We start from the raw sequence: 27,169 nt of genomic DNA, 5'->3' as shown, positions 1-27,169 counted from the left end.
CAGTAGGGGGAGGGATACTGGACCAGTAAGGGGAGGGATACTGGACCAGTAAGGGGAGGGATACTGGAACAGTAGGGGGAGGGATACTGGAACAGTAGGGGGAGGGATACTGGACCAGTAGGGGGAGGGATACTGGACCAGTAGGAGGAGGGATACTGGAACAGGAAGGGGAGGGTACTGTAACAGAAAGGGGGATGGATACTGGAACAGTAGGAGTGAGGGATACTGGAACAGTAGGGGGAGGGATACTGGAACAGTAGGGGGAGGGATACTGGAACAGTAGGGGGAGGGATACTGGAACAGTAGGGGGAGGGATACTGGAACAGGAAGGGGAGGGTACTGGAACAGAAAGGGGGATGGATACTGGAACAGTAGGGGGAGGGATACTGGACCAGTAGGGGGAGGGATACTGGAACAGTAGGGGGAGGGATACTGGAACAGTAGGGGGAGGGATACTGGACCAGTAGGGGGAGGGATACTGGAACAGTAGGGGGAGGGATACTGGAACAGTAGGAGGAGGGATACTGGAACAGGAAGGGGAGGGTACTGTAACAGAAAGGGGGATGGATACTGGACCAGTAGGGGGAGGGATACTGGAACAGTAGGGGGAGGGATACTGGACCAGTAGGGGGAGGGATACTGGAACAGTAGGGGGAGGGATACTGGAACAGTAGGGGGAGGGATACTGGAACAGTAGGGGGAGGGATACTGGACCAGTAGGGGGAGGGATACTGGAACAGTAGGGGGAGGGATACTGGACCAGTAGGGGGAGGGATACTGGAACAGTAGGGGGAGGGATACTGGACCAGTAGGGGGAGGGATACTGGAACAGTAGGGGGAGGGATACTGGAACAGGAAGGGGAGGGTACTGGAACAGAAAGAGGGGGTGTACTGTAACAGAAACGGGGGGTACTGGAACAGTAGGGGGGTACTTAGTGGTTAGGGTGAGGGAGCCATACATACACACTCGTATGTTGATTTAGTCAAGAAGCGAGGATGGTCTACGATTTTACTTATAATGTTATAATGTTTGTTCTAAGCCTAGGGGCTTGTAATTTTTTAAGTTAAAAGCGGTTTCTTGAAGAAGAACTTGCCTGTCTACCGCAAACCACAGCATGACTCACTGAAAAGCTTTCTCACAAGCTGCGTAAACAGCTAATATGAACCACAAGTATATCAGACTTATTAAATGATTTGTTTGGCTACATCCCCATGATCATGCTGTGAGCCCTGTTGTCTTATCCCAAGATAAATTACACAGGAACTGGCTATTCCCTAACCTGCTGCTTCACCTCTCACTGACTACAGCATCTGTCTCTAAAACTGTGCGTGTGTGTATCTGTGTGTGTCTGTGTATGTGCGTGTGCGTCTTCATTCAACTCATGATATCCTAGTACATGCTGCCTAACTCTACGTACCAGCGACAACCACTCCCCAAAGCACACACTACTATCTGAGAGACCTATGGATTGGTGAACATTTCCCCTTGGTTGTTGTGTAGCCTGCAGCTGTGTAAAGGTTAACGATGTGTCAACCTTTCATCTCCTCAGAACCTGTCCAACCTGTTGTGGAGATGTTCATATCTCACTTACACTGAGCGTACAAAACATTAATGACACCTGCTCTTTCCATGACATAAACTGACCAGGTGAATCCAGGTGAAAACTATGATCGGTTATTGATGTCACTTGTTAAATCCACTTCAATCAGTGTAGATGAAGGGCAGGAGACAGGTTAAAGAAGGATTTACAAGCCTTGAGACAATTGAGACATGGATTGTGTATGTGTGCCATTCAGAGGGTGAATGGGAAAGACAAAAGATTTAAGTGCCTTTGAACAGTGTATGGTAGTAAGTGCCAGGTGCAACGGTTTGTGTCTAGAACTGTAACGCTGATGTGTTTTTTACGCTCAGCAGTTTCCCGTGTGTATCAAGAATGGTCCATCACCCAAAGGACATCCATCCAACTTGACACAAATGTGGGAAGCATTGGAGTCAACATGGGCCAGCAGTCCTGTGGAACGCTTTCAACACCTTGTAGATGAATGTTTGTACACTCAGTGTATATCAGAGCTGACAGTCAGTCACCTGCACCTCAACACGATTAACTATGCCCACAGTAGGTTGGGTTTCCATGTTAATGTTCAGTGGGAACCTGTTTGGAATGTACGGTTCCCACTGAATGATGTCTCTCGTCCAGAAGTGAAACTCTGTTTCGTTCATTATGTAAATGACTTACTCATACAGCCAACATTCAAGCCAAAATTGGACGTAAACGATGAGCAACTAAACTTTCATAGTGAAATACATTTTCCCTTTAGCTGTGTCGTCCTGTGGTTTCAGTGTGTCAGGGGATCAGCAACAGGTTGACGCTGCTGGGGACTGTAGACGACCACTACAACAACCTGGTGAGGATGTACAGCAACTGTACCGTGGTCCTGGAGAACCTAGAGCTCACCTACATCCAGGACTACCACGACCTGTCCTTCCTCAAGGTGAGGAGATGGAGGGTTCAATTATAACACATTGTTTGCAGTGGCTTCCTATCCACCATTCTTATGTCCTAGCTCCTCTCCCCTTGCAGATCTAAAATGACGAGAGAAAATTGTGTATCAGTCATTTCAGTCCCTTTCTTGCCATGGCATCTAGCTCCTAGTTGAATGCACTGGCTGTAAATAACTCCGGATAAGAGTCTGCTAAATGACTACAATGTCAATGTAATGGTCCGAATAAAGCTTTTCTCTCATTTGTGCCTTTACTAACACCAACTGAACAATGATGGTATTGCAAACCTGGCATTACCTTCAGGGGCAACATGTATTCTGGAGATGGCTGCACTACTACTAGACCAAACTTTAACATCCTGTTAGCAATTATTTTCATTATTTCTATGGTGTTTTGCCCTCCAGTCCATTCAGGAGGTTGGAGGCTATGTTCTGATCGCCGTCAACAAGGCAGCCATCATCCCACTGGAGAACCTGCGTCTGATCCGAGGACACTCCCTCTACGACAACAAGTATGCCCTGGCTGTCATGTCAAACTACGAGAAGAACCACTCCTCTGTGACCCTTAACTACACACGGGGCCTGAGGGAGCTGATGCTGAGAGGACTGACAGGTTAGTGGGTGACTAGGGGGTCCACTTCAGTGACTGTATCCAGGATTCTGTCCACATCTGAGTGGGTCAAATACATTATATCATGTTATTTAAAGTACTTTGAAGTATTTGAGGTGCGCGTGATTTAGTGTGGAGTTAGAACTTTTGGGTCTATCCCATTGGTTCCATTGCACAGGCCAGAAAAATGACAACCTGAATGACAACCTTATCTCTGTACTCCACACATACAATTATTGGTAACACTTTACTTGACACCCAGTATCATAACACGTTACCCCACACATCAAGCAGTCCCAAAGTCGAGCAGTAAATTTCAACCACAGATTCAACCACAAAGACCAGGGATGTTGTTCAATGCCTCACAAAGAAGGGCACCTATTGGTAGATGAGTAAAAATAAAAGCAGACATTGAATATCCCTTTGACCATGGTGGTTATTAATGACATTTTGGATGGTGTATCAATACATCCAGTAACTACAAAGATACAAGCGTCTTTCCTCTTCTAAGTTGCTAGAGAGGAAGGAAACTGCTCAGGGATTTCACCATGAGGCCAATGATGACTTTAAAACAGTTACAGAGTTTCATGTGATAGGAGAAAACTGATGATGGATCAACAACATTGTAGTTACTTCACAATACTAACCTAATTGACAGGATGAAAAGGAAGCCTGTACAGAATAAAAATATTCCAAAACATACATCCTGTTTGCAACAAGGCACTAAAGTAACACTGCAAAAAAAAAAAAAAGTTTTTGTCCTAAATACAAAGTGTTATGTTTGGGGCAAATCCAATACAACACATTACTGAGTACCACTTTCCATATTTTCAAGAATAGTGCTGGCTGCATCATGTTATGGGTATGCTTGTAATCGTTAACGACTATGGAGTTTTTCAGGATAAAAAAAAACAAATGGAGCAAAGCACAGGCAAAATCCTAGAGGAAAACTTTCCACCAGACACTGGGTGACAAATTAACCTTTCATCAGGACCATAACCTAAACCACAAGGCCAAATCTACATTTGGGTTGCTTACCAAGAAGGCAGTGGATGTTCCTGAGAGGCCGAGTTACAATACTGACTTAAATCTACTTCAAAATCTATGGCAAGACCTGAAAATTGTTGTGTAGCAATGATCAACAACCAATTTGACAGAGCTTGAAGAATTTTTTAAAGAATAATGGCCAAAAGTTGCACAATCCAGATGTGGAAAGCTCTTAGAGTCTTGCCCAGAAAGACTCACAGCTGTAATCACTGCCAAAGGTGTTTCTACAAAGTATTAATTCAGGGGTGTGAATACTTATTCAAATTAGATATTTCTGTATTTCATTTGAAATAAATTGAAGAAAAAAATCTAAAAACATGTTTTCACTTTGTTGTTATGGGGTATTGTGTGTAGATGGGTGAGACAAAAAAAATCTGTTTTAAATTCAGGCTGTAACACAACAAAATGTGGAATAAATCAAAGGGTATGAATACTTTCTGAAGGCACCGGATCTGTCCTTCTATTTTGCACAGACATTCTCAAGGGAGGGGTAAAAATTGCCCACAATCCTTTGCTGTGTAATGTGGAGACCATCCAATGGTGGGACATGGTAAACAAGGCCGACAACCCCAGTATGGAGTTCAAACTGGAGAGCTATGGCCGTTACTGTAAGTATGCTAGCTTAATTTAAAAACAGAAACACTGTAAAGTAATGAATCCTTTTCTCAGTTGTGTTCAGTGGAATAATTTAGGGTTGTTGTTTTTCATTTGAAGCTTCTGTAATATTTATGTACAGTATGTTGCACAACTACTATGATTATTCCATATGATACAGATTTTGGGTTTGCATGGACAGGTTTTGCCATGTGTTACACTTGAGCAATAAGGCCCAATGGGGTGTTGGTATATGGCCAATATACCACGGCTAAGTGATGTTCTTAGCCACGACGCAACGTGGAGTGCCTGGACACAGCCCTTAGCCGTGGTATATTGACCATATATCACAACCCCGAGGTGCCTTATTGCTATTATAAACTGGTTACCAACATAAATAGAACAGTAAACAAGTGTTTGTGCATCATACCCGTGGTATATTGTCTGATATACACATGGCTGAAATGCCGTTTCATTCAATCAGCTTCCAGGATCCAAACTACCTGGTTAATAATAGTTTTCTATGAATGAGATCATTCAGAAGTTAAGCAGTGTTTTTCCCACCTGACAGGTGGCAAGTGTGACCCTGGATGCTACAATGGATCATGCTGGACACCAGGACCAGAGAACTGTCAAACATGTAAGAATACACTCTTCTCTACCTGAAATTAGCATGAGAGTAGTCACACAAAAACCTCACATGCTATTTCTCAACATTTTGTTGATGTTGAAAGTATTTTGTTGGTTGCTCATTTTCTCCCACAGACCCTTGCTCTCAGTGAAGGGGGTGTTCTGTTGACTGACTGGTCCTTATCTCTCTGTCTTCATCTCTCTGTCTATCCTCAGTTACCAAGCTGAAGTGTGCAGAGCAGTGCTCTGGAAGGTGTAGGGGTCCTAAACCAAGTGACTGCTGTAACGAACACTGTGCTGCAGGCTGCACCGGCCCTAGGCCTACAGAGTGCCTGGTGAGGGACTCTTCTGACTCCAATTAATTGATCATTTGCAAAAGTTATAATCACATAGGAAACACATCTAAAAGACAACAGGCAGACGACCCACTCCTGGGCTGCTCCACATTAGAAAACAGATATGGTTGACAATATTGCACACTTATTGTGATCCTAGTCTTTCATTCTTGTATTCAAAGGCCTGCAGAGACTTCCAGGATGATGGCACATGTAAGGATGCCTGCCCTCCTACCATGATCTACAATCCCAACACCCACCAGCTGGCTTCCAACCCTAACGCCAAGTACACGTTCGGGGCCACTTGTGTGAAGACCTGCCCACGTAAGGCCAATAGTGTCCATCTGTATGATCCATTATTAATACAGATGCACTCAGGGGTCTGCTCAGAAAGGTGCAATGTTACTGATCGCCCAGATAGAAATGTAAAGAACAGAGGCTTGTCTGTCAGGTAGAATTGGAAATTGTGCTAGATTTGTTACTTTCCTTTCTGCAATTTTCAGAACGTTTCACCTCACTTAATACAGCCCAGTTATCTAGACAACTCCACTGTACCTACATAGTGAAGAGACTTTTGCCTATAATTGGTTGGAGTGGTGAAGGTGTCTTTGGGTGACCCCTGACCTGTCCTGTGATTGGTTGTCTCTTGCAGATAACTATGTGGTGACGGACCACGGGGCATGTGTCCGAACATGCAGTGGCAACACACACGAGGTGGAGGAGAATGGTGTCAGGAGGTGCAAGAAGTGTGACGGAATCTGTCCAAAAGGTGAAGGGGGAGTGGTGACCAGTCAAACTGGGCAGTTTTGAGGCCCACCTGTTTAGCTAAAACCATTTTTTTTGTTTTTGCCTGTTTTGCATGTTATTTTGGCATTAATACGTGTGAAATATCAGTTTGCAAACATTGTAAAAACAAAACAAACAAAAAACACAATTGAGTTAATAAAGCCGCATACAAACTTGGTCGCTTTTTTGCTTTCTTGAGTAAGGGAGCTTCAAAATGCAGGTGTTTCAGCCTAGCTCAGTGCTTTCTGTGGTGGTTGGGCAGCCAGCGGAAAATACGGAGCATAGGTGTTAAGAATGTTCTTTAGTTGCGTCGTTATTGGCTGTGTTCTGTCACTCATGGGGACACCACGTCCCTGCGAAATCTACGGCTTGAGCTTGAAAATTCAAGCCCCTTGGGTGCTACAATAGAATTACATTAGAAGTGCCCATCCAAGAAGGCTCAAGGTCATTGGCCACAGATAAAATGATGTCAAATCACGTTGTATCTACAGTAGCTTTGATTGGATCTTAGCTAGAAAGCTAGCAGTCATCATCATGAATCAAGTCGACAATCTACTGGCAAATTATTTTCAAGCCTTGTGATATGAAGAGAAATAATGAAGAGAAATTATAGATAAAACGTATCGGTGCTCATTAGCCATTGGACATAAACATTACACAGCAGGTTGGAAATCGCAAATTTAACAACGAGTGGTTTGAAAGGAATCAGTGGCTAGCTGCAAGCATTGCAAAGCAATCACTAGCCTGCTATTCAGTGGAGTGGGTGTGTGGTCCAAGTCTGGGTTTAAGGGTCTCTTTTCCAAGCTTAAAAGGATAAACATTCAACATTAGCCATGCTGTCAATCCAGCATGACTTCTGCCGCGCTCAAAACAACTGGAAACTCGGAACTGGGAAATCTCAGACTTCAGTGAGTTCAAGACAACTGGGAACTCGGAAAAAAATTTGCTCCGACTGGGATTTTTTTTTTTGAACGGTCATCCAACTCAGAATTGCAAGTCGGGAACTCTGACCTCTTTCTAGAGCTCCAACCTGAAGATCACTGACATCATCATGATTCGACCTTGTTTTTTTCCCGAGGCTCCAGTTGTCTTGAAAGCACTATAAATCCAGAGAATGCCAGACTTCGATGACAAAGTTTGATGACAAAATTTGTCCAGGAAGGACGGCCGCGCTACCTGCCTGTTCAAGTGAGCACAAGGTGAGTCCAAAAATGTTGTGTATGCTGCTGCATAAATTATGTAATATGCCAGTAAGATATGTATACTGTAGCTAAGAAAGTAAAACTAAGTGTATGTTATGTAGTAAGCTGTTTGTAGCCCATGTGCCTCACCCTACTAATTTGGTCAATTTTTCCCCTCATAATTTAGCCTACTGTTCTGACTTGGTGGTGCACATGTAGCCTATAGCCTGTTTTAGAGAAATGTCATCATCGAATATTGTAAGAGCTTTCATTGTCTGCTTATATGCCCCCCTTTATTTATCTGACTTGCTGTATAGGGAGAATAATGTAAGAATGGCTCATGTTCTGAATTCTGTCGCTGTACATTTCAAAGTGCTGAACAAATGGTTATACTGACTACGTCCGTCCTAGCTCACGCATTAATGTCTTAATCGAAATTACGGATTGCATATTATCCGCTCGTCGTTCCCTTATGCCATAGTTTGCACATCTCAATTGTCAGTAGAAACCACATTTGTTTAAGCAAGTCAGCCATATCAGCTATGTTTTTTTAAAGGCAGTAAATGAGGCTGAATGAACTGTTTCGCTGCCAGGCAAGGCTCCGCTGATAGCCAGGTGTAGTAGTGGTAAGGTGTTGGGACTGCTGTTGGGACTCTGTTGTTGGGACAGCTTTATGTAGGCCCTAACAGTTTGTGGGCACCGTTTGTCACTGTTATAGTGCAATTAATGTATTGTTTAGAGTTGTGTTGTGTAGTGGCTTTGCTAGCATGCATTAAAAAAAATGGTGGGAAGTTTGCTCCACCAAGATTTACATGCTAAAATTGCCCCTGTAAAGGGGTCTGAATATTGCAAATGTAACTCTTTGTCCGTGGTAAGCTGGACAACATAATTGTACATTCTTTTCAACTTTGCTAGCCGTGTGGTTTTTAAACCTCATAATGTTGCATTAGATCGTCAATGATTTTAATGTTTTGGTGTTCTTCTCGTCTAGTGTGCAATGGACTTGGAATGGGGCCGCTTACTGCCGTCTTGTCAATCAACGCCTCTAACATTGATTCTTTCAAAAACTGCACCAAAATCAATGGCGATGTTTCAATAATTGGAACCTCTTTGAATGGGTAAGGAATAACAATAGCATTGTACAGCGTCCATGGGCTGTCCTAATATGGACACTGTAGCACTGAAACAAAATGCAATTTGCCATGTGTTCATTCAAATTAATTCAACTTTAAATGAGTGTTTGAACTACTTGTCTAAGATATGTGTCTTTGTAATTGCTTCTCTCAGTGATAGGTACACATTCACACCAAAAATGGACCCTGCCAAACTGGATTATTTCAGAACTGTGAAGGAAATTTCAGGTAGAACAAAGTTTAACTTATCTTCAATTGCTATGTAATTCAGCTGAGGGTAACCAAAGCAAAGATAATGCTTGATTAAATGTATTTTTGTTACTTCCCTAAAGGGTTTCTGCTCATACAAGCTTGGCCAAAGCACCTTGATTCTCTCAGTGCATTTGAAAACCTGGAGATTATCAGGGGAAGGACCAAACAGTTGTAAGTGTATCTCTGTCTAACGCTCTGCTATTGTAATGGCTATGAAACATGGTTTTTGGTGTGTTTTGTCAGTGGAGTACCGTTCATGATAGAAAGTAAATACTCAATAACCTAGGAGGTCAACCCTGGGCTGGGTTGAGAAACTCTGCTGTATGATATTATAGCAATGTCACAGAAACATTGTTCAATGTTACGTATGGGCTACAGTAGCAGTAAGCTAACATTACCTTCCCTCTTCCCATAGTGGTCAGGTGAGTTTTGCTGCCCTCAACGTGGCCCATCTGAAGTATCTAGGCCTCCGCTCCCTACGAGAGATCAGCGATGGCAACATTGTGGTGAAGAACAACCCCCACCTCTGCTACACCAACGGAGGCCACTGGAATGGCCTGTTCAGACTGGACAAACAGTTCGCAAGGGTGGACAACAACGCCAACATCAGCACATGTGGTAAGCAAGGACAAGCATCAAGTATAAACTCTGATCAACGCCTTTGCAACCACTGCTTTTCAAAAAAAAAAAAAAAAGGTTAACAATGGCCAAATGCTAACATTCATCCCAACAGCCATATACACATAGGCCACAGGTAGTTGCAGTTAGCTTAGCTACATAACATTGCCATTATTGGATATAAGCAATGTGGTTGTGGCTCTACTTCCACCCTCTGGTAGGTTAGATAGATTTTGAGCACTCAGCTTAGACCTAGCATATCCATTCAGATTTAACCTAGTCTAGTGGGTTGGGTCTAGGACAGGACTGTTTAATTCCGGTCCTGGAGGGCCGAAAGCGAAACACTTCAGTTTTTTGTTTCTACCTGGCAGTTAATTGCACTCACCTGATGTCCCAGGTCTGGAGAGGATATAAACCAAAAGTGTTTTGTCCCTCGAGGACCGACATTGAACAGTCCTGGTCTAGGAGTTGTTTCTGGATGGAGCCTATAGTCTTCCCCTCTCTTCCCTACAGCCCAGCTGAACAGTACCTGTGATGACATGTGCACTAAGGAGGGCTGCTGGGGGCCCGGTCCAACCATGTGTTTAACCTGCCTGTACTACGCCCGTAGGGGCCGCTGTGTGGGGGCCTGTCACGTACTGGAGGGGTGAGTTAACCCAACGACACCAAGGGCAATACTACTGATACTGCTCATATGTTGACTATATCTACTCGAGATGGAGGGTTGTGCTGTGTCAATGTTTTGATCGTTTTTCCTCGCCTTTCTCTTGCCTTTTCAGGGCGCCAAGAGAGTATGTGTTGAACAACATGTGCCTAGAGTGTGACCGAGAGTGTATGGTGAAGAATGGAACCGGAAGCTGCTTTGGATCTGTATGCTCCTTTAACTTTATATTCATCTGAATTGTCTCATCTAATTTAATTATTTTGACATTCAGGTGTGATAGCTATTGAGTTGTGTAACAAATTCTGAAAATTTGATGAGAATTCTGTGTGATTTGGCAAATATTGCAAAGTCAGCTGTATTTTCACTCAAGACAACAATTAGATCAACACTTCTAACCTCTGACCCTCCACTCTGAAGGGCCCTGACAAGTGTGTGGAGTGCACCCACGTCAAAGATGGCCCCCACTGTGTCTATCGGTGCCCACGTGGCGTTCTCGGGGACGTGGACAGGCCCATCTGGAAATACGCTGACAAGAACAGAGAATGTCAGCTCTGCCATGAGAACTGCACCGACGGGTAAGGCACAGTCTACACAGCGATCTCTAACTCCTCGTTGTAAAGGCAATGTCAGCCCTTTTTGAATGATTGTCTATTCAGAAACTATGATGAGTGTTTACCATGGTCAGGATTGTGTGAAGTAGTCACTCTGAGAATAGTATTCCCTCCTTTCTTTCTATAGATGCTCTGGACCTGGACTGAATGGCTGCAATGCCAGAGGGTGAGCGAGATCTTTCAAATAAAGCAACATGAAACCAGTTCGATTACAGATCTGTTTGTGCTGTTTGGTGTGACAATGACTATAGTAATAAACACAAACACATCTGGGATCAGGTTAACGCCGAAACCATATCATAGTGAAAGATCAAGATAGATCAAGTGCTAAGTGATCTAGGTTGATGTAACCTTATATAAGTCCATAAGTCCATAGGCAACAAAAGAAAGATCAATCAATCAACCAATCAAATGTATTTTATGAAGCCTTTTATACATCAGCAGTTGTCACAAAGTGTTTGATATCAGATGTTTTTATTAAGAAGCTAGCAGGAAACTCACCTCTTGTGTTGTTGCTGCTTTCCCAGTGGTCCCGTGCCGTCGGCGGTGGCTGCCAGTGTGGTGGGAGGCCTCCTGGTGTTTGTGGTCCTGGCCTTGGGTGTGTTCGTGCTAGTCCGCAGACGTCACATCGTCAGAAAGAGGACGCTGCGCCGCCTGCTGCAGGAAAGAGAGGTAACAGACAGAGACCACACTGCCAGAGGGAGGACACAAACTGTACTGTTCACAAACTGTATACTTGGGCATGCATCAGACATGGACACATATAGACTTAGTCACAGACGTGACACGCTCATGTTGATCATTCAACAAAAGGGGCCAACATACACGTTAACACCTTTACAGGGTCGCAATGACGTACAGTAGGTAGATAATTACACTTGCTTTGTTGTTGGTCCCATAGTTGGTTGAACCCCTGACCCCAAGTGGAGAGGCACCCAACCAGGCCCTGCTCCGCATTCTGAAGGAGACCGAGTTTAAGAAGATCAAAGTGTTGGGATCAGGGGCCTTTGGAACTGTCTTTAAGGTAAGCAGAGTGATCAATGCTTTTTTAATGGAGGTGGTTCAGACCGTGAATGAGTAATCTTACATGAGACCTGAAGACTTGCGTTCGCTCTCAACATGGTTGGGCTCAATTCAGAATTGAATTGAGAATGCCTCATAATTTCCAATTCAGTTCTTGAACTTGAATTGAAGTAGTAAACAGGATACAGAATTGTAATTCAAATTTGTATTAAAGGAAATATAATTTAATTCAGTGAATTTAAATTAAATGTAAATGCCTCTTCTATTCTATATGATGTGTAGTCTATACAAATATACAAACAATTGTATATAAAACATCAAATGTCATTATACACAATACCAGTCAAAAGTTTGGACACACCTACTCATTCAAGGGTTTTTCTTTATTTTTACTATTTTCTTCATTGTAGAATAACTAAAAAAAGTGTTAACAAAATCAAAATATATTTTATATTTCGAGATTATTCAAAGTAGCCACCCTTTGCCTTGACGACAGCTTTGCACACGCTTGGAATTCTCTCAACCAGCTTCATAAGGTAGTCAACTGGAATTTATTTCAATTAACAGGTGTGCCTTGTTAAAAGTTAATTTGTGGAGTTTAATTCCATCTTAATGCGTTTGAGCCAATCAGTTGTGTTGTGACAAGGTAGGGGTGGTATACAGAAGATAGCCCTATTTGATAAAAGACCAAGTCCATATTATGGCAAGAACAGCTCAAATAAGCAAAAAGAAATTACAGCCCATCATTACTTTACGACATGAAGGTCAGTCAATCCAAAAATTTCAAAAACTTTTAAAGTTTCTTTAAGTGCAGTTGCAAAAACCATCAAGCACTATGATAAAACTGGCTCTCATGAGGACCACCACAGGAAAGGAAGACCCAGAGTTACCTCTGCTGCAGAGGATAAGTTCGTTAAAGGTAACTGCACCTCAGATTGCAGACCAAATAAATGCTTCACAGAGTTCAAGGAACAGACACATCTCAAAATCAGCTGTTCAGAGGAGACCGCGTGAATCAGGTCTTCATGGTTGAATTGCTGCAAAGAAACCACTACTAAAGGACACCAGTAATAAGGAGATACTTGCTTGGGCCAAGAAACACAAGCAATGGACATTAGAACGATGGAAATCTGTCCTTTGGTCTGATGAGTGGAAATTTGAGATTTGTGGTTCCTCTGTGGAGATGGAAGAACATTCAAGAAGGACAATCATCTCTGCAGCACTCCACCAATCAGGCCTTTATAGTAGAGTGGCCAGATGGAAGCCACTCCTCATTAGGCACATGACAGCCCGCTTGAAGTTTGCCAAAAGGCACCTAAAGACTCTCAAACCATGAGAAACAAGATTCTCTGGTCTGATGAAACCAAGACTGAACTCTTTGGCCTGAATTCCAAGCATCACGTCTGAAGGAAACCTGGCCCCATCCCTACGGTGAAGCATGGTGGTGGCAGCATGTGGGGATGTTTTTCAGAGGCAGGGACTGAGAGACTAGTCAGGATCAAGGGAAAGATGAACAGAGCAAAGTACAGAGATATCCTTGATGAACACCTGCTCCAGAGCGCTCAGGACCTCAGGCTGGGGTGAAGATTCACCTTCCAACAGGACAACGACCCTAAGCACAAAGCCAATACAATGCAGGAGTGGCTTCAATTCAATTCTCTGAACGTCCTTGAGTGGCCCAGTCAGAGCCCGGACTTGAACCCAATCGAACATCTCTGGAAAGACCTGAAAATAGCTGTGTAGCGACACTTCATCCTACCTGACAAAGCTTGAGAGGATCTGCAGGAAATGATTGGAGAAATTCTCCAAATACAGGTGTGCCAAGCTTGTAGCATCCTACCCAAGAAGACTCGAGGCTGTAATCGCTGCCAAAGATGCTTCAACAAAGTACTGAGTAAACGGTCAGAATACTTATGTAAATGTAATATTTCAGTTTTTTATTTGTATAAATTTGCAAAATGTCTAAACCTGTTTTTGCTTTGTCATTATGGGGTATTGTGTATAGATTGATGAAGATTATTATTATTTTTTAAATCCATTTTAGAATAAGGCTGGAACGTTACAAAATGTGGAAAAGGGGGACTGAATACTTTCCGAATGCACTGTACATATAAAATATTGTTGAAACCATTTATTTACAGGAAAAACTCTTCAATGAATGATCAAGGAAAACAAAACCTGGATGTGAATATTCTACGTTATTATATTTCATTAATCACTTAAAATTGGTTAAATATTGGGAAAATACAACATTCCCAGAATGCATTAGTTTAATCCTCAAATTGATCCAGAGGCTTAGAAAAGGAGCCAAACAAATGAAATGGTTCGTGGAAATATAATTGGCTATTCTATACGCTAAGGTTAAAAGAGTATACTGTATGTGAACATTGTTTCCAGAGAAAAGTATCGCGATACTCATTAGTATCGTGGCAAGGAAACAAAACATGAAGTGGATTTAACTTCTTTAGGAGAACAGGCCTAATTATTATTAAACCTTTATTTCAACAAGGACCAGGAACAAGGAACAGACCAAGGTCTCTTTTACAGCTGGGCCCTGCGTCTACATGTTTACACATACACTTTAGGTACAATGATTCAAAAACTACACAAGTCAAACAAAACGATCACAGATAACACAAAAAAGTACAGCAACAGATTACATTTTCACACAGGTTATTCATGTTGGAAACAAACATCATTATGTTGTCATCCAGAGTCAAGTTTCTTTTCCAAGCTAGAGCACACAATATTTTACAAACAGCAGATTCTTAAAGGAACAAAGAGTTTGGTCTGCTTTGTGATTACATTTTTGGCATGGAAAAAATATTGCGCTACTGGTATCGTTCCAGACCTAATAAACGTGTGTTTTTTCTCCCCAGGGCGTGTGGATTCCTGAGGGAGAAAACGTGAAGATCCCTGTTGCCATTAAGGTGTTGAGAGAGGCCACATCTCCCAAAGCCAACAAGGAGATTCTAGACGTGAGTCAATTGTTTGTATAGTAGATATCCTGAATGAAGCCCAAGCGGTCAATGTTCCCTTTTAACTGCAGTTGGGCTGCGCTTTTCAGCAGATTGCCATATCATATTAATGTGGTTCCTTCCTGAGATGTTAAACACTTCTTCAGGCGTTGTGAGATCTGAAGATGACCCCCCTTCCCCATGTTTTCTGTCTTCAGGAGGCCTATGTGATGGCCAGTGTGGAGCACCCCCACGTATGTCGTCTGCTGGGCATCTGCCTGACGTCCACGGTGCAGCTCATCACCCAGATCATGCCCTATGGCTGCCTGCTGGACTATGTCAAGGAGAACAAGGACCTCATCGGCTCCCAGTGCCTACTCAACTGGTGTGTACAGATCGCAAAGGTGAGCAAACAGGAAATAACTGCTGTGTTAACTTACATTTGTGTCTTATTTCTGTATACAAGTATACTGTACCCATTACTTCTGGGGAAACAGAACCTTCTACAAATCCTTAGCAAGCCTCTGTCAAAGATGTAGCTACATTGTCAGTCAGTCTGGATCTGACTAACGCGACAAGTTGTTTGTAACTTATTTTGTACATAATGTTGCTGCTACCGTCTCTTATGATCGAAAATAACTCCTGGACATCAGAACTGGGATTATTCACCACGGACTGGAAGAAGCTTTTTCCTTTAACGAGTCCGACAAGAAAGATATACTGCTCTCCCAGGAACAGACCCAGATCCCCATCACTAGGGTACCTGGAGCGGCAGATTATTATATATATACAGTATATATATATTTACTTTTTACCTTGTCAGCTCGGGGATTCGATCTTGCAGCCTTTCGGGTTACTAGTCCAACGCTCTAACCACTAGGCTACCTGGGACTGCAGGTAGCTAGTAACTGGAAGGTTGCAAGATCGAATCCCCGAGCTGACGAGGTTTAAAAAATAATTATTTCAATTAAAAAAAAAAAAATCTCATCTTTTTAAGTGGGAGAACTTGCACAATTGGTGGCTGACTAAATACTTTTTTGCCCCACTGTATATAATAATAATCTGTCTTTCTGCCCCTGAACAAGGCAGTTAACCTACTGTTCCTAGGCCATCATTGAAAATAAGAATTTGTTCATAACTGACTTGCCTAGTTAAATAAAGGTTAAAAAAAATGTAATTGCATGAAGAAAAGACGGAGGAAAAGAGGACGCAGATCAGGCTGCCTTTTGAGAATCCATAGGCGAGCGTGTAAACTCTCATTGCCATCAATTCTACTTGCTAACATGCAATAATTGGAAAATAAAATGGAAGACCTACGATTACGATTATCCTACCAACGGGACATTAAGAACTGTAATATCCTATGTTTCACCGAGTTGTGGCTGAACGACGACACGGACAATATAGAACTGGAGGGATTTTCATTGCACCGGCAGAACAGAGAAGCTACGTCTGGTAAGACGAGGGGTGGGGGTGTGTGTCTTTTTGTCAGTAACAGCTGGTGCGCGATGTCTAATATTAAAGAAGCCTCGAGGTATTTCTCGCATGAGGTAGAGTACCTTATGATAAGCTGTAGACCACACTATCTACCAAGAGTTCTCATCTATATTATTTACCACCACAGACCGATGCTGGCACTAAGAGCGCACTCAATCAACTCTATAAGGCCATAAGCAAACAAGAAAATGGGCTCCTAGTGGCCGGGGACTTTAAAACAAGCAAACTTAAATACGTTTGACCAAATATGTGCAACCAGAGGGAAAAAGAACTCTAGACCGCCTTTACTCCACACAAAGAGATGCATACAAAGCTCTACCCCGCCCTCCATTTAGCAAATCCAACCATAATTCTATCCTCCTGATTCCTGCTTACAAGCAAAAACTAAAGCAGGAAGTACCAGTGATTCGCTTAATACGGAAGTGGTCAGATGGCGCGGATGCTACGCTACAGGACTGTTTTGCTAGCACAGACTGGAATATGTTCCGGGATTCATCCAATGGCTTTGAGGAGTATACCACCTCAGTCATCGGCTTCATCAATAAGTGCATCAACGACGTCATCCCCACAGTGACCGTACGTACATATCCCAACCAGAAGCCATGGATTATAGGCAACATCCACATTGAGCTAAAGGCTAGAGCTGCCGCTTTCAAGGAGCAGGACACTAATCCGGACGCCTATAAGAAATCCCGCTATGCCCTCAGACAAACCATCAAACAAGGAAAGCATCAATACAGGATTAAGATTGAATCCTACTACACCGGCTCTGACACTCATCGGATGTGGCAGGGCTTGAAAACTATTACGGACTACAAAGGGAAACCCAGACGCGAGCTGCCCAGTGACGCGAGACTACCAAACGAGCTAAATGCCTTTTATGCTCGCTTCGAGGCAAGCAACACTGCAGCATGCACAAGAGCACCAGCTCTGGATGACTGTGTGATAACGCTCTCCGCAGCCGATGTGAGCAAGACCTTTAAATAGGTCAACATTCACAAAGCTGCGGGGCCAGATGGATTACCAGGACATGTACTCAAAGCATGTGTGGACCAACTGGCAAATCTCTTCACTGACATTTTCAACATGTCCCTGACTGAGTCTTTAATACCTACATGTTTCAAGCAGACCACCATAGTCCCTGTGCCCAAAGAAGCGAAGGTAACCTGCCTAAATGATTACCGCCCCGCAGCACTCACGTCGGTAGCGATGAAGTGCTTTGAAAGGCTGGTCATGGCTCACATTAACAGCATCCTCCCGGATACCCTAGACCCACTCCAATTCGCATACCGCCCCCAACAGATCCACAGATGACGCAATCTCAATCACACTCCATACTGCCCTTTCCCACCTGGACAAAAGGAACACCTATGTTCAAGACCATAGTGCCCACGAAGCTCATCACTAAGCTAAGGACACTGTGACTAAACACCTCCCTCTGCAACTGGATCCTGGACTTACTGACGGGCTGCCCCCAGGTGGTAAGGTTAGGCAACTACACGTCTACCACACTGATCCTCAACACTGGGGCCCCTCATGGGTGTGTCCTTAGTCCCCTCCTGTACTCCCTGTTCACCCACGACTGCGTGGCCAAACACAACTCCAACACCATCATTAAGTTTGCTGACGACACAAGAGTGGTAGGCCTGATCACCGACAACGATGAGACAGCCTATAGGGAGGAGGTCAGAGAACTGGCAGTGTGGTGCCAGGACAACAAACTCTCCCTCAATGTGAGCAAGACAAAGGAGCTGTTCATGGACTACAGGAAAAGGAGGGCCGAACAGGTCCCCATTAACATCAACAGGGCTGTAGTGGAGCGGTTCGAGAGTTTCAAGTTCCATGATATTCACATCACCAACGATCTATCATGGTCCAAACACACCAAGACAGTCATAAAGAGGGCATGACAAAACCTTTTCCCCCACAAGAGACTGAAAAGATTTGGCATGGGTTCGCAGATCCTCAAAAAGTTCTACAGCTGCACCATCGAGAGCATCCTGACCGGTAGCATCACTGCCTGGTATGGCAACTGCTTGGCATCTGACCGTAAGGCGCTACAGAGGGTAGTGCGTACGGCCCAGCACATCACTGGGGCCAAGCTGCCTGCAATCCAAGACCTATATAATAGGTGGTGTCAGAGGAAAGCCCATAGAATTGTCAGAAACTCCAGACACCCAAGTCTTAGACCCCCCCCCCCCCTCCAAATTTGTTTTGTACACTGCTGCTATTCGCTGTTTATTATCTATGCATAGTCACTTCATACCTACCTACATGTACAAATTACCTGAAATTGCAAAATCTGGACCCCTACAAATCAGCCGGGCAAGACAATCTGGACCCTCTCTTTCTAAAATTATCTGCTGAAATTGTTGCAACCCCTATTACTAGCCTGTTCAACCTCTTTTTCGTATCATCTGAGATTCCCAAAGATTGGAAAGCTGCCGCGGTCATCCCCCTCCTTAAAGGGGGAGACACTCTAGAACCAAACTGCATTTCTGATAGAGTTCAGTGTGTCAAATCGGGGGGGGGGGGGCTGTTGTCCGGACCTCTGGCAGTCTCTATGGGGGTGCCACAGGGTTCAATTCTCGGGCCGACTCACTTCTCTGTATACATCAATGATGTCGCTCTTGCTGCTGGTGATTCTCTGATCCACCTCTATGCAGACGACACCATTCTGTATACTTCTGGCCCTTCTTTGGACACTAACCTTCAGATGAGCTTCAATGCCATTCAACTCTCCTTCCGGGGCCTCCAACTGCTCTTAAATGCAAGTAAAACTAAATGCAACCGAACCGAACTTCAACCGATCGCTGCCCGCACCTGCCCGCCCGTCCGTCCAGCATCCCTACTATGGCCGGTTCTGACTTAGAATATGTGGACAACTACAAATACCTAGGTGTCTGGTTAGATTGTAAACTCTCCTTCCAGACCCACATTAAGCATCTCCAATCCAAAATTAAATCTAAAATCGGCTTCCTATTTCGCAACAAAGCATCCTTCACTCATGCTGCCAAACATACCCTCGTAAAACTGACCATCCTACCGATCCTCGACGATGTCATTTACAAAATAGCCTCCAACACTCTACTCAACAAATTGGATGCAGTCTATCACAGTGCCATCCATTTTGTCACCAAAGCCCGCTTCATACTCATCGCCATACCCACTGGCTCCAGGTAATCTACAAGTCTCTGCTAGGTAAAACCCGCCTTATCTCAGCTCACTGGTCACCATAGCAGCATCCACCCGTAGCACACGCTCCAGCAGGTATATCTCACTGGTCACTCCCAAAGCCAATTCTTCATTTGGCCGCCTTTCCTTCCAGTTCTCTGCTGCCAATGACTGGAACGAACTGCAAAAATCACTGAAGCTGGAGACTCAAATCTCCCTCACTAGCTTTAAGCACCAGCTGTCAGAGCAGCTCACAGATCACTGCACCTGTGCATAGCCCATCTGTAAATAGCCCATCCAACTACCTCATCCCCATACTGTATTTATTTTTTTATCTTGCTCCTTTGCACCCCAGTATCTCTACTTGCACATTGATCTTCTGCACATCTACCATTCCAGTGTTTAATTGCTATATTGTAATTACTTTGCCACCATGGCCTATTTATTGCCTTACATCCCTTATCCTACCTCATTTTCACACACTGTATACAGACTTTTTCTTTTTCTACTGTATTATTGACGGTATGTTTGTTTATTCCATGTGTAACTCTGTGTTGTTGTATGTGTCGAACTGCTTTGCTTCATCTGGTCAGGTCGCAGTTGTAAATGAGAACTTGTTCTCAACTAGCCCACCTGGTTAAATAAAGGTGAAATAAAAAAATAAACATAAAAACCTCTAACCTGTAAATAGCCTCCACACTGACTTGGTACCGGTACCCCTGTAAATAGCCTCCACACTGACTTGGTACCGGTACCCCTGTAAATAGCCTCCACACTGACTCGGTACCGGTACCCCTGTAAATAGCCTCCACACTGACTCGGTACCGGTACCCCTGTAAATAGCCTCCACACTGACTCGGTACCGGTACCCCTGTAAATAGCCTCCACACTGACTCGGTACCGGTACCCCTGTAAATAGCCTCCACACTGACTCGGTACCGGTACCCCTGTAAATAGCCTCCACACTGACTCGGTACCGGTACCCCTGTAAATAGCCTCGTTATTGTTATTTTATTGTGTTACTTTTTATTATACTTTACTTTAGTTTATTTGGTAAATATTTTCTTAACTCTTCCTGAACTGCACTGTTGGCTAAGGGCTTATAAGTAAGCATTTCACGGTAAGGTCTACCCTTGTTGTATTCGGCACATGTGACAAATAAAGTTTGATTTGATTTGCTAGATTATTACAAATGGGAGCAAACTTTGCTTTCTTTGATACTCGCTCTGCCTTCCCACTATTTCAGGTGTAGTTAGGAATGGATGTTTAATCTGAAAGATTAGCTTAACCTCCCCCCACACACACACCCATCAACCTCCCAGGCCTGAGCAGCAGTCTCTTCCCAGCCTTAGTTGGGACCTTGCCTCTAGCTATACTTAGTCTATTTGTACAGTAAGCCTGCTGAGGGCTAATTATTGAATACACAGAGGTGTCTATCTGTTCGCAGCTTGTCTTATTGATTCTATGGAAATATGGCTCAAAGCAGGCATAAAAAGCTACAAAGGCTGTATTTGATAAATATTAGTGAATTAGGCATCTGAAGCTGTTTATTCCCCCCTCAAAGTAGACCTCCATGGAAGGTTATGTGTTGGGAGGTTATATGTTAAAGTTCCTGGTCAAAAGGGCTTTGTTTGTACAAATGCTTACCTCTGGATAAAAACTCATTTGCCTCATTTTGATAATGATAACCAGCGGTGGAATTTGGGGTGAAATACACTATATATACAAAAGTATGTGAACACCCCTTCAAATGAATGGATTTGGCTATTTCAGCCAAACCCGTTGCTGACAGGTATATAAAATCAAGCATACAGCCATGCAATCTCCATAAACAAACATTGGCAGTAGAATGGCCTTACTGAAGAGCTCAGTGACTTTCAACCTGGCACTGTCATAGGGTGCCACCTTTCCAACAAGTCAGTTCGTCAAATTTCTGCCCTGCTAGAGCTTCCCTGGTCAACTGAAAGTGCTGTTATTGTGAAGGGTGAAACGTCTAGGAGCAACAATGGCTCAGTCGCAAAATGGTACACGACACAGGCTCACAGAATGGGACCGCCGAGTGCTGAAGCGCTTAGCACGTAAAAATAATTTGTCCTCGGTTGCAACACTCACTACAGAGTTCCAAACTGCCTCTGGAAGCAACGTCAGCACAAGAACGGTTCGTCGGGAGCTTCATGAAATGGCTTTTGCATGGCCGAGCAGCCGCACATAAGCCTAAGATCACCATGTGCAATGCCAAGCGTTGGCTGGAGTGGTGTAAAGCTGGCCGCCATTGGACTCTGGAGCAGTGGAAACACGTTCTCTGTTGTGATGAATCACTCTTCCCCATCTGGCAGTCCGACGGACAAATCTGGGTTTGGCGGATGGCAGGAGAATGGTACCTGCCCCAATTCATAGTGCCAACTGAAAAGTTTGAAGGAGGAATAATGGCCTGGGGCCCTTAGTTCCAGAGAAGGAAAATCTTAACGCTACAGCATACAATGACATTCTGTGCTTCCAACTTTGTGGCAACAGTTTGGGGAAGGCCCTTTCCTGTTTCAGCATGACAATGCCCCCATGCACAAATCGAGGTCCACACAGAAATGCTTTGTTTGAGATCGGTGTGGAAGAACTTGACTGGCCTGCACAGAGCCCTGACCTCAACCCCATTGAACACCTTTGGGATGAATTGGAATGGCGATTGAGAGTCAGGCCTAATCGTCAAACATCAGTGCTATTGTGGCTGAATGGCAGCAAGACCCCGCAGCAACGTTCCAATATCTAGTGGAATCCCTTACCAGAAGAGTGGAGGCTGTTATAGCAGCAATCGGGGGACTAACTCCATATTAATACCCATGATTCGGCGAGCAGGTGTCCACATACATTTGGTCATGTAGTGTATCTGTGAATTCACCACTGTAAAATCAATAGGAATTCAGATCAAAAAAACATTTTACATGGCAAAATGATTTTCTCTTTGCACCTACATATCACCCCCAATTCTACTACTGATAATAATAATGGGTTGAATTTATACAATGCTTTACATTGTATGGAGGGAAACAAATGACCTCATCTACTACCACTGTGTATGTAGTGTCCATATCAGGACAGCCTCAGAGTCACAAGGAGTCTTTTGGATGTTGTCTGCAGGGTATGAACTACCTGGAGGAGCGTCACCTGGTGCACCGTGACCTGGCGGCCAGGAACGTTCTGGTGAAGACGCCTCACCATGTGAAGATCACAGACTTTGGACTGGCCAAGCTGCTCACCGCCGACGAGAAGGAGTACCACGCTGATGGGGGAAAGGTTGGAGCAGCCGACACCGCTCACCATTCCAATAGTCACATATATTTTTGTACAACACATTTAATTTCCCTACTGGAACAATAAACATTTAATTCAGTTAAACTTGTACTGGATGTTCAATGGATTTAACTGTATGAATAAAGTGAGTGAAAATACTCACTCAACCATGGCTGACCAATAATCTTTACTGCTAGGTGCCCATAAAGTGGATGGCACTGGAGTCCATCCTTCACTGGACCTATACCCATCAGAGCGATGTGTGGAGCTACGGTAAGTCCAACTGGACAAACAGTACAGCACGTATTTGAGGAAATAGTCAAATAAAGTGAACTTCTGAACAACTGCAGCTTCTGAAAGGTTTCCTGATGATGTTCCTGTAATGACAAACAAGGTGTGACATTGTGGGAGCTGATGACATTTGGGTCGAAGCCCTACGATGGCATCCCGGCCAGGGAGATCGCTGGAGTCCTGGAGAAAGGAGAGCGCCTACCTCAGCCCCCCATCTGTACCATAGACGTCTACATGATCATGGTCAAATGTGAGTGATGTGCGCCATAGATATATATGTATTGCACACACACACAAGGGGTTTGATGCCAGTCTTATTTTCCTTCAGGCTGGATGATCGATGCAGACAGCAGACCACGGTTCAGGGAGCTCATCTCGGAGTTCTCCAAAATGGCCCGGGATCCATCTCGCTATCTGGTCATTCAGGTAATTGAAAATATTATTATTATTATTATTCTATTAGATAGTTGCATCAACTCTTATTTCTTTGATGGGACATTACAGACGAGGTATTTGAACCCATGATTGTGACTAATTCACTTTCTGATAAAGGCAGTTGATGGCCGAAACGTTTTTACATAAGCAAAAATAAAATAAAGCTTTTAATTGAGAATGGCATCTATTTTATATCTAATTCACTTTAAATGTACATTTCAGGGAGATGATTGCATGTACCTGCCCAGTCCCACGGACTCTAAGTTCTACCGTAGCCTGATCAGTACATCAGAGGACATGGAGGATGTGGTAGATGCCGAGGAGTATCTTCTCCCCGACAAGACCACCCAGCACCACAACTCAGGGGTAAACACACACGTGCAAACAGACACACACACACACACACACACACACACACACACACACACACACACACACACACACACACACACACACACGGCTGATGTTTGAATTTTCGATCTGCTCACCACAGAATGGCCATCTGATGAGAGAGAACAGTGTGATCCTTCGCTACATCACAGACCCCACCCTCGGTGGTTCTCTAGAGAAAGACATCACAGACCCCACCCACGGTGGTTCTCTAAAGAAGGACATCACAGTCCCCACCCACGGTGGTTCTCTAGAGCAAGATCTCTCTGCTCTTCCAGGTACAGTACAAACTGTATCCATGGCGAGTTATTGACTTAACGTTCAACTTACAATAACACAAATGCATTGAGAGCGTAACAGTTCAGCAGCATGCATCATCACTGCTCTCTACTGTAAGCCTGGGTATTAACTTTTTTCTTACCGTATTCTAGAGTACATGAACCAGAACACCAAGCTCTCTGATGTCTTCAACCCCAACTATGAGGACCCCAGCGAGCCAGCCTGGGCTACTCGGACCTCCTCTGGGTACGACCCAGACAACAAGTTCTTCAACTCCCTGCCGCGCGTGCCGGAGGGACCCGAGTATCTCAACATGGCCCGCAGTACCCTCCCTCGCTCTGTATGTGAGAGCATGGACAACCCAGACTACCAGGAGGACTTCCTGCCTCAAGCCACCCCCACCAGTAGTCACTTCCTGCCCGCAGCAGAGAACCTGGAGTACCTTGGATTGAGCGCTGCTGTACACACCCCTGTACGCTAGAGGACTCCCCCACAGAACACAGGGGACAGTGAGGAAACTTGGATGGAGACAGATGTGGGACATCGGTGAGGTTTTGGAGGAATTTCTCATGTGGTTGTCCCTTTATTTCTGGAGGGAATAGGCTTCATGGAGATGTCAGCCATGAACTGATGCTCCTGGAAAACATGTTCTCTATTTCAAATCCATGGATCAACCATCCATTTAGATGACTTTGAGTGACTTTCCGATCAGAAGAATGAGCCAAAGCCTTGACATAACAATTATGTCATGCAAATAAATTTTACAGTCCGGGTCGAGTGTGTGGAACAGTTTTTTTGTTTTATTTGTCTTGCCATGAAATGTGAAGAGGACGGAGTAGACACAGACCGCTAAGGCTGGACACTGATGGACCGTGTGCTTACATTGTATTGTGGACATCATTCTTTACAGCTCTGTTCTCTGGTTGTACACACTTGAATGCCAAGACTCAATTTGGTGTAACAAGCTACCGGTAACTAACAGGGTCAATCCAAAGGCTTTTAGAAAATGACACAGATGTACAGATTGTGTAGATCAATGCGTCTCGCACAAGACAGTAAATAACTATTTAATCTAGGTTATTTGGGTTTCACGCTGTCTTGGAAAGATAAGACTTACCTCTTACTAGTATTAATCATTTAAATTAGGCCGTAGTAACCATAAAGACCTACATTTATGGCTCAATTCAATCTGGATCGCTGAAGCGTTACTGATTGCGGAATAGAAATGTAAAGGTCATTTCAAATCAAGCTGACATCTGCAGTGTTTACTGTGAATGCAGGGGACATTGCCTTTAAAATGTCAAATCACCCAATAAACGCTGAACTCCAGCGATGCAGATTGAATAGAGCCCAACATATGTGATAGTAACTTTGTTTTCTGATGAGAATCGTCATTGCCGTGGTGACAATATAAAGTAATACAATACTGAACAGGTACTTCACTGGAAGAGTACAAATATATACTATAAAGTACCATAACTACACAAATGTACAGCCAATGTTAACATATTGAATCTCTTTCGGGTTAAGGTGTTGATGCTGTATCTAGAGGTTATATTCTGCTACCATCAGTGTTCTCTCTTTACTTTCCTTAGATACTGAGGCTGATGGGGAAAGAAGCTCACCAAACAGTGTATGGTATTGAATGGTTGTTGCAGACGTTTAAGCTGAATTTAAATTGTTGTCTATAGCTGTTTATTACTATTGAAATGTTGGTGTCAGTCACAAGCCTGGGCTGACAATTCAATTTTGATTGTCTTTCTTGGACTTGCAATAATTGGGTCAGATATTCAAAAGAGCAATGTAATTAAATGTTTACACATAGTGACCTAGTAAAATGCCCTTTCCAGATTTTAAGCACAAATAATTGTCAACGTATTCTCCACTTAAAATGGCGTTGAATAGGTGTTAAATAATGTATATGTACTTTTGAATGTGCACTAGTTTACTTCCATCATTGTCAATAATGGATAAAACCTACTACTGTGAACTAAAGTATGTTAAGTGTTGGTTTTAGATTCACAATAGCTCACTGGCAATGAAGATACATCATTTGGGGAAAAATATGACTTATGCGGGTTGTTTGAAATGGAACATTGAACCCTAAAAATGTACAAATGCTAGAAATGTTTACAATACATAAAGCATACAGCATTATAAGGGTCTAGTTGAGGACGAGAACGTCAAGTGTGTCATATAGACTCTTCGCTCTTGTTAACAATAGATGTAGTCACAATGTTTGTGAAATTCCTTAATGACTAACAAAACCAAAATGTGATACATTGGTGGTTGTTTTAACAACCTATGATTCTGTCGATCTCTGAATTGCACATCCACATGCAAATTCACTTTCTGTTCATATGGTATGAAGGTACAATACCAAATCAAATGTATTTCACTAGAAGTTAGTCTTAAGCAATGTTAGGTTAGATACTTGTACGTAAATGAGCATTTCCTGGAAATCCCTTCACCGTGACTGTTATTGGTTCAAAAAAGGCAATGGAAACAGAGGCGGCTCATGCCCTGTTTTTGTGATTGTGTATGATAGTGGTTAGAAGTCTAATGCATGCAAGTAGAAGAAAGTTGGCAATTCAACTCAATCAAGCAGTTGGTAATTGTGAGACTACTACACTCTCTTTGAGCCAAAAGTGTTTGACACGTTACCATGACATTCTTCCTGTGTTTGTATACTGTATCTAGTAGTATTGTGTTTAGGAGATCACTTTCAAATTGTGCACTTCACACATTAAAAAAATGACACCGTTCCACTATGTCCTAGATGCTACGATGCTGTAAAATAAAGTTTAATCTACACTGTATGGGTTATTTATCAGGTTTTCCATCTGTAATAGAAGCTGACATGATCATTTATCAA

General features: G+C 43.5%; 1 protein-coding gene across 1 annotated transcript in view; it reads left to right on the top strand.

The window, feature by feature from the left end:
* LOC129823074 (melanoma receptor tyrosine-protein kinase-like) overlaps positions 1–27,113 on the top strand; it is a 44,891-nt gene extending 17,778 nt beyond the window's left edge. Inside the window, exons 2-27 of the mRNA XM_055881801.1 lie at positions 2,342–2,493; positions 2,908–3,115; positions 4,633–4,767; positions 5,325–5,393; positions 5,600–5,718; positions 5,901–6,042; positions 6,371–6,487; positions 8,677–8,803; positions 8,973–9,046; positions 9,151–9,241; positions 9,486–9,688; positions 10,202–10,334; positions 10,468–10,558; positions 10,770–10,927; positions 11,091–11,129; positions 11,491–11,635; positions 11,865–11,987; positions 14,866–14,964; positions 15,162–15,347; positions 22,747–22,902; positions 23,097–23,172; positions 23,294–23,440; positions 23,519–23,616; positions 23,848–23,991; positions 24,119–24,293; positions 24,447–27,113. Of these exons, the coding sequence (XP_055737776.1) occupies positions 2,342–2,493; positions 2,908–3,115; positions 4,633–4,767; positions 5,325–5,393; positions 5,600–5,718; positions 5,901–6,042; positions 6,371–6,487; positions 8,677–8,803; positions 8,973–9,046; positions 9,151–9,241; positions 9,486–9,688; positions 10,202–10,334; positions 10,468–10,558; positions 10,770–10,927; positions 11,091–11,129; positions 11,491–11,635; positions 11,865–11,987; positions 14,866–14,964; positions 15,162–15,347; positions 22,747–22,902; positions 23,097–23,172; positions 23,294–23,440; positions 23,519–23,616; positions 23,848–23,991; positions 24,119–24,293; positions 24,447–24,775 (3,536 nt within the window). The 3' untranslated portion in view covers positions 24,776–27,113. The remainder of the gene's footprint in view (positions 1–2,341; positions 2,494–2,907; positions 3,116–4,632; positions 4,768–5,324; positions 5,394–5,599; positions 5,719–5,900; positions 6,043–6,370; positions 6,488–8,676; positions 8,804–8,972; positions 9,047–9,150; positions 9,242–9,485; positions 9,689–10,201; positions 10,335–10,467; positions 10,559–10,769; positions 10,928–11,090; positions 11,130–11,490; positions 11,636–11,864; positions 11,988–14,865; positions 14,965–15,161; positions 15,348–22,746; positions 22,903–23,096; positions 23,173–23,293; positions 23,441–23,518; positions 23,617–23,847; positions 23,992–24,118; positions 24,294–24,446) is intronic.
* The last annotated feature ends 56 nt before the right edge of the window (positions 27,114–27,169 follow it).

This window comes from Salvelinus fontinalis, chromosome 25, assembly GCF_029448725.1.
Source record: "Salvelinus fontinalis isolate EN_2023a chromosome 25, ASM2944872v1, whole genome shotgun sequence".
Classification (NCBI taxonomy): Eukaryota; Metazoa; Chordata; class Actinopteri; order Salmoniformes; family Salmonidae; genus Salvelinus; species Salvelinus fontinalis.
The sequence above is the reverse complement of the archived record's forward strand: the minus strand, read 5'-3'. Positions and strand labels throughout refer to the sequence as shown.